The sequence below is a fragment of the Harpia harpyja genome, chromosome 14 (assembly GCF_026419915.1).
Source record: "Harpia harpyja isolate bHarHar1 chromosome 14, bHarHar1 primary haplotype, whole genome shotgun sequence".
In the NCBI taxonomy this organism is placed as follows: Eukaryota; Metazoa; Chordata; class Aves; order Accipitriformes; family Accipitridae; genus Harpia; species Harpia harpyja.
The window spans coordinates 23350706-23364539 of record NC_068953.1 but is presented as its reverse complement, the minus strand read 5'-3'; the positions used below and the strand labels follow the sequence as shown (position 1 = coordinate 23364539).

Genomic DNA, 13834 nt, shown 5'->3' with positions numbered 1-13834 from the left:
CTGATCACTTTGGGCTGAAGCACTTAAGGATACAACAGCCCTACAGAGAGACCCTCAAGAATGGGTGTGTTCTTGTCCTGTCTGTTCTATAGCCTTCACCCCCAGCAAAATTGAATCTCACCACCATTTCCCAGCAAGTGGGTTACTGTGTCTCCCAAAAAACTCACAATAATCAGTCCACCAATTCAGTACTGTAGAACATTCCAGGATTCCTGCCTCCCATTTAGTTTGTATCCTATCTAAAACATGCTAATGGGCTTCTGGGTGCTTTGCCATGTACAGTTTTACCCCTTGTTTTCACAAGCAATTTTCAAGTGCTACAGCAATCATGAAAAAGAACTCAGCTCTTTTCCAGCCATGGTGAATTTATTTCTGGAAGAACCAGAGCTGTTTTTCACATGTCCTGACCTACACCTCCCAAAAGACACAGCCTGCTCATTTGTATGCAGCTACCAGAGCACTCTACTCCAGAAGCCTGGAGCTTCTCATGTCCTGAGCCACAGGACAAGGAGAAAACTAAAAGACATTCTTGACCACTCACCATCAGACTGCAGAAAACATCAGAAAACACAGTTCAGGCTGACTTGTGGACTGTGGCACTCTGTTTGGTTGCACAGTATTGGCACCATTTCCTAAATCCCAGTTCTGGCGCCTTAAGAGAACATCAGCTGAAAATAGACCGTGTGTTTTCCTAAAAATCATTTTTCCATGGAAGCAGTAGCTGGTGTTGCTACAAAAATGTTGTTCAGTTGTGAATGATAAAAGAGAGAAGGACACAAGCCAGCAAACTGGGAAGGATGTCTCAAAACGAAAAAATGTCTCTCCCAAGCAATGCCTTTGTTTGCAGTGGTCAACAGTACAAACGAACACGAGAACCCTAATCTGTACATCACAGTGATCAACCAGAGAGACAGTGTAGGGACTGCTTTGCTCAATAGACTAAATTCCTGTTGGAATTCATTTTTTGTACCTTCTGTGAAAGCACCTGAAACAACCAACCAGAATGATCAGTGTGTTCTTCCAGTACTGGAAATCTTCTCTGCACTTCCTAAAGCACAAAAAGCGTAAAAGAAAGAACCAACCAAGATGCTTTCACAACCTAAATTGGCTGAGAAGAGTCACACAGAAAATTTCTAAGATTAAATAGCTTTAAAAACTTACTTCACTCTAAGACGAAAAGGGCTAGGAGAATTTGGAGCTGAATCCAGTCCTTTTAGGTTCCCTAGATCATTCTCAGCTTGCCTCCCAACTTTCACACCATGTGTTTATGACTCCCCAGGAGACTACATTTCACAGCTTCCCTTGGTAATTAGTCCTCCATTCCTATATACTGTTCTCATCTCTAGACCCAGAATAAGCCTTCAACTAGAAAACTTATCCTATAAATATCATGGGACAACAGAATTTCACTTCCCATTCCTAGTACTTACCACAAATCGGGAGTGCAAGAGAAAAGCTCAAGCTGCCAGATGAGCTTTCAGCTCTTGCTCCACTTTTCCAGCCTTCTCTCTAAATTTCTTTCTACTCTGAAGGCTAATTTTGCTTTTGTATTGCAAGCAGCTGTGGCATAGCCCCACAACCGCCTTGTTAAGATTTAGTGCCCAAACCAGAAGGTCTTTCCTTGTTGCAATAATGTGACCTTTAAATCTAGGCAGCAAGGTTAATACTGAGACATTATTTCAGAACTCATCACTTGAGCTGCTGCAACTCAGACACGATCCCATTGCAGCGTGCTCATTTAAGCACTGCTTCCAGGGCTACAATTTTTCACAAATGCATTTATTCCTAATACTATGAAAAGGAGAAGGGAGAGGGGAAGAAAAGGGTGGTGGGGGATGGGAAGAGAGAGAAGGACAATACACCATTGTGATTTATTGTAGAGTAGATTGTCTGCAATAGTAGAGTGCTCTTTCTTAATCAAAGCTTTATTAAATTCTGGTAATAAAAAGCTAAGTGTTTTCAGATGGGATAAAGGTAAAAAAAGGGTAACATGTTCATTTCAGGAACAGTCACACCAGCAGTGTGTGGCTGAGAACCCACGTTAAGGTCTTCGACTCCACCAGCCAGCTGGTGCAAATGTTAAGCACAGCCTGCCATAGCAGGGCTGTACCCCAGCAATCACTAGGTCTCAGCCCTATCTGCACATTATCAGACCTGATAAGCTTGCAAAGGAGAATAAGGTCATCTCTGTTGGGCTACAGAAGTTTTCCAAGCCTTTGCCAACAGCATCATTGTTACCAGGTAAGCATATAGTACAACAGCACCACAGGACAGACAGGTCCTGGCCCCACTCTCCACTGATGCTAGAACAGAACAATAAGCATTTGTCACTGGCTGGAGAGGTTCCACATTTCTTCCACTGTGCCAAGCCCCAGGACACCCACTGTTCCCTAAATACTCAAAATAAGGGTCTAGTCTGGCTCCCTCAGCAGCTTGCTCCCTGGGACCTACGGCACCATCTCCCATAGAGCTGTGTGTCCACAGAGCCACGGGGCTCCAAGAATCATAGCTAGACATACAGGAAAGTACTGCATTACAGCTTCTCTTTTCTAAGCTCTTTGGGACTGAGGGAAGAGGAGATACCATGGGAGAAGGAGGTTCAACAGAATCATTCTGTCCAGTAACACAGCATGGAAAGGAAAGTCAGAAAGAATATGAAGAAAAAAAGCTTACTTGATTTCAGCAAAGCTGCCAGAGCCTCAATGGCTGCCCTGGGGAAAGAAGAGAAATGGAGAAATAACGTCAATTTCTTCAATAATTTTTGTAACCTTCACCTTCACAGTCTTCTGGGCCAGGCTTCCCAGATGGTCTAAATTGACAGCTTATGATGGGCTTTGACAGAACTGCAGTGTTTTACACCAGCAGAGGATCCAGTCTCTGCAGCTGACTCAGTTATTCTAAAAGACCATTAGCCCTCTAGCTTTAGTGTTACACTGATTTGTAGTGACCATTAAATTTACAGCAACACCCACATATCCAAAGTAACAAAGCAAGTCTTTAAACTGCTGCCCCAGAGCTATTTCTTTGTATCGGAGACTCAGCACATGCCCACTCCAGACACCAGTGTTTCTATCTACATCAGTAGATGATAACTTCTGCATCAAGCTGGAACATCCATGTCAGTATTTCCAGGGAAATTCCACTCCCTTCTCTGTTTTCACAGAACAAGCTTCACCCCCTTCCTCTCCCACCAGCTTTAAGAGAAATTAAATTTTCTTTTGGGTTAATTCTAACAATGTCTTGCACTGCAGTGGCATGTAAAGGTCCCCACTCAGATCAGGATTTACAAGAAAAATGCTAAAGCTCTGTGGTAAGACTGCTTGCCCCATGGAGCTTAGAGAGTAAGCAGCTAGAGGGGAGAGACACACAGAGAGGTTTCTGTTAACCTTCTGCATCATTTCCATGTGCAGGTAAGCAACGCAAACTGCCTGAGTCAGCATCGCACTGGTTTGAATGGGAGCTGGTCACTAACATTTGCAGCTTGAAAAGCTGAACTGAGACATCCTTGCTCCCCACCATCTGGAGGCAAGTTTCTTCCTTGTCTGGTATAATCTCCATCCCACTAGCCCCACAGAAGACTTTCTTTTCCAGTCACATTCTGCTGGAGCAAGAAGATCCATGTTCTAACCTGGCTTACTGCTGTGAAGTTTCAAGTGCCCACAGCTGATTAAATAAATACAGCTACAAAAGCCTCCATGCCTAAGGATTCCCTAAAATGTAATCTCTTTACAAACCAATCCCCAAATAAAATCATATTAACTTCCATACTGAGCCAATTATCATCCTGCAGCAAAAAAATAAATATTTTTTGTCATCAAACTGTTGTTCATTGTGTGTCCTAACAGCAGCTGAGACTAAGAAAGATTCAAGAGCTGGTTCTTGCTGATGTTGGGTCAACATCCCTATCTAATGTCATTCTTTCATAATGAATCTGTCAGAGTTCAACAACAGCATTACAAACAAACTGCAAAAGAAACACACACAAATACAGATAGAACAGGAAATCAGTAGCTAAAAATCTCACCAGTGGAAGCACAGTCATGCTCTAATTGCCGCTTTAACTCCACCTAAAGAGTAATCATTCAGCTGGTGGGAGAAAACTGTCATCCACAAGCTATTCAGTGTGCTCAGAAAAGGGATACTCTATTTGTCAAGTGGTGGTCACTGATCACTCAATCTTTCCCCAAGTTTAAAGTTTGGGACAAAGTAAACAGATCTAAGCAAGGTAAAATTCCATCCAGAGCATCTCCCAAAGCTTGCACTCAAATATGTATCTTGTAAAGGAGACTACATTACATACCTACATTTGCAGGCTTAAGGTGATGTCTCAGTTACATGCCAGAATAGCAGAGCAACAAAGGAAGAACCAAAGTGTTTCTAGCTCCAAGCAGAAGAGATCTAAGGATTTCCTGCAGGCATCTGGTTTGTTATGGGGATGCTTAGGAGCATTGCAAAGAGTTTCACTAGAGCTACACCACCATCATAATGTCAACACTGCCAGCAAACCTCCCATCATCCAATCAATCAGCAAGTCTGGATTCTCCAGTACTTTTTGGTGGTATGTAAACCACATTGTACACAGACAACTTCATCCCCAGAGGACCTCAGACCTCCCAAACCATGTTCTCAGATAGTGTAAACTCATATTCCTCCTAACTTTGAGTCTCCATTCTAATTCCTCATCACACTTGCCCCAGAAGACCTAAACTGTTCGTAGCCATACCATAGCTGATCCTTCAATAGTCTTAACCACCCCAGTCACTTCTCCAGGCTTGGAGGGAGCTGGTATGCTCCAAGTCAAGGGATAGGAGCTATCTGTGTTTTAGATGTGACCTGGTAGAACAGGTTTGCCACTGCTTTGCTTGTAAAGCTGAGAAACCCAAGACTATCATAAATATGTAAGTAAATCCACCCAGATGGTTCTATGGGATGGAAAAATTCAGACATGTCCTAAAAATAAATAAATAAATAAATAAATAAAAATTAAACGTAGTATCACCCAGATCCCAGCACCACCACTGAGCAGAATCAGAAACTTTCATAGTCACCGCCCACTTCTGAAACAACATTACAGACCTGCAGCTGTAGCTGGATTTCCCACATCCCAGGCTAACAGCCTAGACACATGCTCATCTCATTCCATGCCTGTACATAGCACTGCAATAAAATAAAGTGGAACCAAATTAGTACATTTCATCTCCTCAAGTACTACAATTCATCACAAGGGTTTTGGCATAGGCAATACGCAGTGTTCTGTACGTCCTACAGCAAGTACTTTACAGTTAGTCCTAAGTAGGTGCAGACCCAGTAGACTGACCTCAATACTATGCATTGCTTTAGAACAAAATTTGAAAGAAAAAATAATTAAAGACATGAGGGTAAACTGCAAGACAGATAAAACAGATTTACCAAGAGTAGATCAAGCCTGCCTAACTTGATATCTTTCTTTGATAACTGATTTTTCTAGACAAGGGAAGTGTGGTAGATCTAGTTTAGGTGTACCTCAATAAAGCATTTGATACCGTGCCACGCTGGAAATTAGCACCCAAGCTGGAGAACATAGGGATTAGTGTAAGAATTGCAACATGGACAAGGAACTGGTTAAAGAGGCAATGACAGGAGTTGTGCTGAAAGAGGAATTATTAGTCTGGAGGGAAGTTATGTGTGGGAATCCTCAAGGATGTTTTGAGACTGATCTTATTTTATCTTTTCATTAATGACCTTGGCACAAAAAGTCAGAGTATACTAACAAATCTGCTGACCATGTGAAGTCAGGAGCTGCTGCCAATAACAGTGAGTTAAGAATATCTTTCAGGAGTAACAGGATGTTCTTGAGTTCTGAAGCAATAGAAATGTGATGAAATGTAATAGTCAAAGTGCAAGGTTACACAGTTAGGGTTTAACAAGAATTGCTGTTATGAGCAGGGGTTCACAATTTGGAAATGAGCAGAAGGACACCCTGAATATGAGAGCCCATTAGAGGATGAGTACAAGCACGACCCAGCAGGGTGACAACCATGAAAAGGACAGACTAGGTCTCAGGAAAGCCACTGCCAGTAGAGAAGGGAAAGCATGAATGTTTTCATACAAGGCTTCACCTGAACAGCCGTGTGCAGTACTCGGAAGGAACGGTGCAGAAAAGTGCTAAGGAAATCATTATGGTAACGGAGACATATCTCATGAGGTCACAGTTTTGCCACCTTAGCAAAATGATGGTTAAGAGGTGACTTGATTGTTCTCCATAGACACACTGGGTGGGGGAGAAGTAAACACTGAAGAAGGCAGAGAGCTACTTAAGCTAAAGAACAAAGCTGGCACAAGGACAAACGGATATAAAATGGCCATGAATAAATTTCAACTGGAAATTAAAAGATAGGTTTTAAGCATTGGAAAATGAAGCTCTGAAACATCCTCTTGGCAGCAATGGGACGAACAACCTAACAACTTTGAAAAGGGAGCCTGAATTGCTTATAATGGGACCGTTAGGCTCAGTTGCCAATGAGGGAAGGGTCTGAAAAAAGTGATCCAGGAATGACTGTAGTCTTACATCCCTACATTTTAATCATAGACAAAATGGAAATGAAATGAGAAACAGGTATTCTAGGTGCAAAGTTAATTAGCCAGGGCAAAAAAGAGCAGCTGCACCAGCTTAAGCTGAAAGTCCAAATAGTCTAGTATCCTGTGACCAACAGTGGCCAAGGGAAGCATATAAGACCACAGCAAAAACACAGTGCTGGAACTTCCAGACCAGGCTCCAGCAATTTGCAGTCCAGAGATTTCATAAGCTAGCAATGGTACCTTTGGGAGGCTTTTTAGCTCTTAGTTGTTTTTCTTTCCATATATTTGCCTGGGCACTTTTGAACTTACACAAACTCAGCATCCACAATTATCCTGGGAAAGGAGTTCACACCTACACTGTGTAGAGTTACCTACCTGCATTTGTTTTAAGTTTGGACTTTAAATCAGCATTGTAATTTACACTTTAAGTCAGCTGTCGGCAGGTATCCCCAGAATATTACTTATCTTTGATGCTGAACAAATTCAAACATATAAAACACCCTATGGGAAACAAATAAGAAGTCATAGAAGAGAATGCAGAACGGACTTTCACTGAAAACAGCAGCAAGCTGACGGATGCATCAATAGGCTTACAGCAAGCCAGGCAAATGGTGTTTGTGATAATATCAGCACCTCTTAACACCGTATGGCAAACCAACAACATCTTTTCTGGCATCAGAAGATATAATGAGATGAGTAAGCCTGGGACAGGAAGACAGAGAGAAAGGAGATAATAAATTGTGCGTGAGAGCAAAGAGGGGAGGGGGGCAGGGAGATGGGAACAGGAAGAAAAGTTTAAGAGCACAAGAAAGATGACTTGATGAGCCATATGCTAGACCAGAGAATTTGATAGCTTGCCCAGTGCAGAACTCTGCATTTGTCTCAAGACAGAATGGGGTGGGGAGTGGAAGAAATCATTAAAAAACCTGCCAAATCTGTCCAGATGCCTTCCGCTGATTTTCTATTCTTTGTGGCAATATGTTAGTAAAATCTTACACTGGGATTGACAAAACAGTTATCTCAAAGGAAGCTCATTTATATATTTCATAAAAAGGATGTATAAATAAAGTTGCCCTATCTTAAAAGGCATAATAATAAATGCTGCTCTGTAATCAGAAAACATTAAAAACTCCCTGTAGTAGCAGTTGAGACAGCCACTCTGAAGAATGGAAATCTCTGAAGTGTTTCCAAGTCAGCAGCTTGGATATCAGGGCAGGAGTACAACTAGCAGACAGATAGACAAATGCAACTTACAGATCCTGTGCTTAGGAACCAGGAGCAACAGCAAAGAAAAACTCCGCTTCCCAAGCCAAAGCACAATTGGATTAGCCAGTAAAACCAGGCTGCTCAAAAGCATAGACAAAGAAGTCTTTTGCCTAGGTCACCCTTTAGATCTGAGCTACCAGGACAGTGTTAGCTGGAAATCACTGCAGACAGAGGAGACTGAAAGCCAGGATCTCTTAGGTTTTCTTCTCCACTCTGATCTCAGCTCACAGGTTGTAGTGCTGGGCAGTATGACAGACAATGCTGTGCCTCTGTTTTTGTCTCTTGAATAGATAATTTATTGCTGTTCCACCCCAATATTAAAAAAAAAAAAAAGACTCCTGAAAATGAAAAACCTCACTACAAGAGATATGCATGGTGGACTACATGAAAGGATTTTAAGGCTCAGGACACATTGACATTGGTGCCCACCTGTTCAGAACTAGCTTGGAACTATGGACAGGGAAGAGCAGAGAAGCCAAAGACTGAACAAAGTGATCCAAAAGGGCTCTGCAGATCAGCCCCCAAGTAACTTAACCAGCCTTCCTTCTCCTGCAAGATTGTACATTTTACATGCTTAAACACAAAACATCCTCTTTGAATTATTGAATGAAAGCGAATGACTTGGTGCTTCATTAAATACCTCTTCAACTTGATGCCTGATCTAATTCCTAAAGGCAATCACACCTGGATAATAAAGAGGTACAGTACTATTTTTATAGAAATGTAAGAAAAGGTTCTGCCCCTGCCTGGCAACCCACATTGCTTCAAGCCCGTGCTCCCTCCTTTTGCCCTTTACCCTGCTATTTTGCAGTATACTCACTTGTTGCTGTCACGTTTATTTATATTGCAAGCAGCAGGGGGCAGGGACTGTGCAATATATATTTGTACAGCATCTAGCACAATGGGAACCCTGACTGAGGGCTCAAGGTATTACAGCTTACAGGCTTAAAGCCCCTAAAATTCCATAGCCCCTGTCTCTGGGAGAAATTAAGAGCCCTTGAGTGTACATATTGTGTGACTGCATTTTGCCTCCAACCCCTGGGACTCATGCTTAACTACAGGAGTTTATACAGTCACAGAGAAACTCACTCAAAAGACAATTTCACATTTGACAACTGAGAGACATTTAGAAACAACATGTAGGCACCACAGCAATAGGTGCTTTATAAATCCTACCAGAAGGTAGATCTCATCTGAGACAGATGCCTTGAATAGTCATTTCCCTTGTGGCCCAGAAATACAGATCTTAAATATGCAGGCACTTGCACAGTGATTTGTTTTAAAGGCTTAAAACCAGCAGCTTCACAAGTCTTGGAAATATGGGTGGGCAAAAGCTGCTTATGCTGCTGGCATTTTCATAGCATTGCTGGTCTAGGACTTACACAAAACACCCATCATCATGTCCACTTTAATTCCAGCTTGTTAGCTAGGCATTAAAACTTATGCTAAAGGCAAAGCTTGCTCACAGTCCCACACGCAGCCGACAGGTGGAGTCTGGACATCCAGCTGTTGTGCACAGATGTGCTTTTGGTGTAATGCAGAAGGAAAGAGAAAAAAAAAATTAAAAAAAAAAAAAATCACACACTCCTTTTCTAATGGTTACTTGAATTCCAGTGACCAGCCTTTTTTTTTTTTTGCCCCCCCTGGAAAAGCACACACTGTCTTTAATAAAAATATACGTCTTCTGCAGAACCTATTCTCTGTGATGCAATTCATTTTGCTGAACAGAATTAGTGAGCAAACAAAAAAGGTACAGAAATTAAATGCATACTGAACACTATTTCCTCCCCATCTTTAAAGATTTATATGTCTATTAACTCTAAGAGGAGGGTTGTGAGGAAAAAAGTGTGCACAGATGCTAAATTCAATGCTAGTAGCCAACAAGACTTAACAGCAAAAGGAGTGAGGATTCCTTGCTTTTTAACCCTACAACAACCCCAGGAGCAAATTTTCTCCTATCTTGCATTTTGGTGAGCTGAAGTCAATGTGTTCTCTGAAAGACATGCTGCTCCTTGTAGAGAAGTTAGACTTGTGATGCAGAAGCCCCAGTGTGAGGTCCTCTCTTGCTTTCATGGCTGATACAATAAACATAACTCAGTTCCCAGGTTCAGCTCAAAGCCTTCACTGTAGCATCTTCCAAACATCTCTGCCTGCCCTGAAGCCCGTTAGGTTAAAATCAGTGAAAAGGTATAGCCCTCCAGCCTCTTTCATCTCTGCCTCCCAGAAAGAAGAGTCACTCCAGGGTTATCCTCCAGGCATCCTTACAAGTATCCTACTGTCTCTTGTGTACAACAAGTACAGAAGAAGAGACAGCTGTATCCTAAAAATTCAACCTATTCTTTACAGCTCTAAATTAAATTAGCTTCAAAGTGGTAACAAAGAAGAGCAAGGTACACAAAACACACTTAAATCCTTGCCAAAAAAATGCCCAGGCATTTCTTACAGCATGGTGCAGAGCTGGCACTGCTTCCTCAGGCAGAAGCCGTACCTCAGAAGATTTCCCATTCCTGTCAACTCTCTCTCTAGGGTCAGATGTCACCAATATGGCTGAGGCAGGCTGTGACAACTTGTCATTCACATCAAGATGAAGGGGCTGGAAGGATCACAACCAGATAGGATTCTTAACAGATTCATCACCCAGGCAGTCTCAAACTGACAGTGTGAGAATCCAGCTCTCCCACCCAAGGGACACATGGAGGGGGACTGAGAAAGGGTCTTGACGCTATCCTTGATTGATTAAGAGCAGTGGTGAGGATACTTATTGAGGCCACATCTGATAACAAGCACCAGCCCAGCCCTACAAAACATCTCGTACACAATTAAAGCATATCAGTGAGTGGGGTTAAATCCCCCTCCTTTCCCCAGATAGCTGTCTTCCAGTCCCAATGCAGTTACTAGTGAGAAAGGGCCTAGTAGTGTGTTGGCTCACTCCTTAGCTGTCAATTTATTCATAGCTTATCAGTTCACCATGCCCAGCAGCTTTTGCTCCAGAGACCCCAGGGATTGACATGCACATTGTGCTCACAGCAAGGTAGGTGCTCAGTGCACAGGGGAGAGAGCCAGCCCCATTCTGCTTGCTTCTGGATCATTCTGCCTCAAACTTTTCTGAATGCTGTGTACACCCAGAGTAAGGGCAGAGAGAGGGACATAATCCATGTACCCGGTGAAACCCTGCTTACTGCATGATGAAGCCAAAGGGCGCTGCTTGGTGACATACCCAGGAACCCTAGGCTCAAATCTCAGCAGGGCAACTGTGACTTCTGTCCTCATTAAGAGAAATTGAATTGCAGGTGCTTTGCCATTGAGGAGTCTCTGATGGTGAACTATAAAAGAGAAGGTAGAGCTTGGGGGTACCCAGGACTTTATGATGCCAGAAAATGAGCCTGCACTCACACTATATTGCCTGCAAACAACTGCAACATTTTTCCTTTATGGATACTATCAATTGCTGGCAGTGATGTAGCCGAGGGCAGCTTGTGCTGCCAACAGTCCAGGTAGCAAGGTATGGAACATGTCACTGCTTGTGCCCAGAGCTATTTGAGGGCACAAAAGGGAGGCTGGTTTCAAAGTAACCAAGGCTAAGAGCTGTAGTTCTCCCTGACTACTGGTTAGTACAAACCATCTCTAAGGCAGCAGTAATCTCAGGGTACATCTTTAAAAAGCACTTTTTAAATGAAAGGTGCTCTTGAGCTGCAAAACAACAGTGTTTGAAATAGCAACCTTTACTGCATGTAACTAGGCTGCTGCAATGGATGGGAAATTTGAGTTTTCATTTCAGCCATTCCTGCAGTTTCACTGCTTAGGATTTTGACATTTATTTTGTCTGGGGTTTTTGCTTGGTTGGTCTTTTTAACAAAAAAAAAAAAAAAAGTTTTTCAAGGAAACTAATTTTAAAAATATGGCCAATTTAAAAGACTTGAAAAGAACATGATATATGAAGTTGATGGACTGAGAAAGCACCATCTTCCTTGATCTCTACCAAGAACAAGGCTGACTTGTGTGGCAGCCTTTTCTTTAAGCAAAAGTCAGATGCTTCAGAACAAAAGAAGGAATGACTGATATTGAACACAAGATGAAAAACTGTGTTTGTTCTTTTTAATCTAATGGTACTGTTTCCATATGACAAGGCTCTAGAAATAGATCCATCAGTTTGATTTTATATGGCACTTCACTTTCCCCTCTGGTCCTATTCAGATGAAGCACATCCATAAAGTCCAGCCAAAGGAAACTTAAAGCTTAAAACCTCTAGGGAAGAGAGCTAGCTTGCAGAGTTTCTTTGAATATGCCAGAGCAAGAAGCCATTTCATGCAAGCGTAGCTACTGGAATCATTCTCCCTGTGCTGCGTGACAAGATGCAACTTAGGTGGTTGCAAGCTGGCAATATGTCATAACATAACCCTATAGCCCTACTTAGTTCTGCCTGTCGGTGAGTGTCCAGTGACAGTCTGCCTGTAGTACTAAGGCCATGGTTTGAATGTGTGAGTACCTGTTTACACATCAGCTGCAGCACTGACAGCACACAGCTTTACATTCACATTTGCAGTAGGGAGCAAGTGGAAGAAGGTATTGATGCCGATTGATCTTCATGTATGCAACACTTTCCATTTATCAGTCTCCATGTGCTTCCCAAGTAGGTAAGCATTGTTTCCCTTGTTATGTGTACAGGTTAGGCAGTTTATGTGTATTGCTCTTACCTAAATTCCAAAGGATGGTCATCAGAGTTAGAGCTGCCTGAAAAGCTCACATGCAAGTGGAATTTCAACAAAATATATAGGAGAAAAATACGCAGAAGCCATCACCAATTTTCTCCTGTTTTCCAGCTACCGCCACTTTTCATCTCTTCAGGTGATTGTGTTCCCTCACATACATACTTAGCCCTTCAGCACTGAATTTACTGTGAATTGGGCACTTTACAGTTTGGTGGTCCTAACTGATGCTGCCAAATATGAACATGCTTGGAAGTACTAGGGTATTAGTTTGTAAGCCATGTGTGTACACAATACTGAGCTTAATTGGTACTATTAATTCAGTCTCAAATTGAGAACAATCCATAAACATGCTTGAGAAGAAGTAACATTCTCTTACAAATTCACATTAGGCATCTTGACCTGAATTTAAAAGGCATTTTTATGTCTAAACATGCAGCTAGCACTCAGCAGGATTTTTCAAGGCCCCTTTGTATACTGAGGTCAGAACTACCTTTTAACTGTATGAGTTAGGCCTTTAACCTGCCGAGAGGCTTTCTGTTACAGTTACATTCCCTTTCATCTTCACACATCTAAATATCTCTGGAAATCCAGATATTCATTAAAAAAACCTCAGTCCTCACTGACCCAAGTGCCTTCAGTCAACACCAATAGCCAATTTATAAGAAATTTTTCAAACCTGTCTTGTACACAAAAGAAATGCCAATTTTACCTCCTGTGTGTTGTCGAGACAGATGACTGCAAAACACATGTAGAATGGTGCTAGAAACATGTAATGCTGACTAGTTTTGTCAGTAAGCATGAAGTCTTTGGGAAAGTAGATGTTGCAGTTGCAGAGCAGGGAGAAAAGCTTATTAACTTGCCTGGGATTTTCAGTAAAGGTTTAGCAGGGAAAAAAAGCCATCCTGCTCTTCGCCTCCCTCTGCCATTCTGTGGTTTCTGTCTCACTTGATAGGTGGGAGGGGGAAATGGGGATACTGCTGTATTGTGTAGTATGCACACAGAGATAACATCTTTGCAGGAAAAAGAGCCCAGGTGTGGAAAGGGAACAACTTTCACACTGCCCTGCAGCAGCTTTCTGGAGATAAGATCTCCAAGCTGTGATAGGAAAGGCAGAAGAGTCATCTGAGGACATGATCAGGTTCAAACTAAATAGGATAGATGTTGCAAATGAGGATACATCTTCTGCAGAAGCTATCTGTGCAAGCAGGCTGAGCCACCATCACAGAAGGCCACAGTCTCAGACAGCAGCAGATGCACCACCACTCCAACTCCTGCTGTGAATTTGTCCTTGGCCTGTCCTC

The 13834-nt window shown here is 42.3% G+C and overlaps 1 protein-coding gene across 1 annotated transcript in view; it reads right to left on the bottom strand.

Annotated features, from left to right (window-relative positions):
* AGBL1 (AGBL carboxypeptidase 1) overlaps positions 1-13834 on the bottom strand; it is a 298158-nt gene that overhangs the window by 245846 nt on the left and 38478 nt on the right. Inside the window, exon 6 of the mRNA XM_052808912.1 lies at positions 2674-2711. Coding sequence (XP_052664872.1) covers positions 2674-2711 — 38 coding nt within the window. The remainder of the gene's footprint in view (positions 1-2673; positions 2712-13834) is intronic.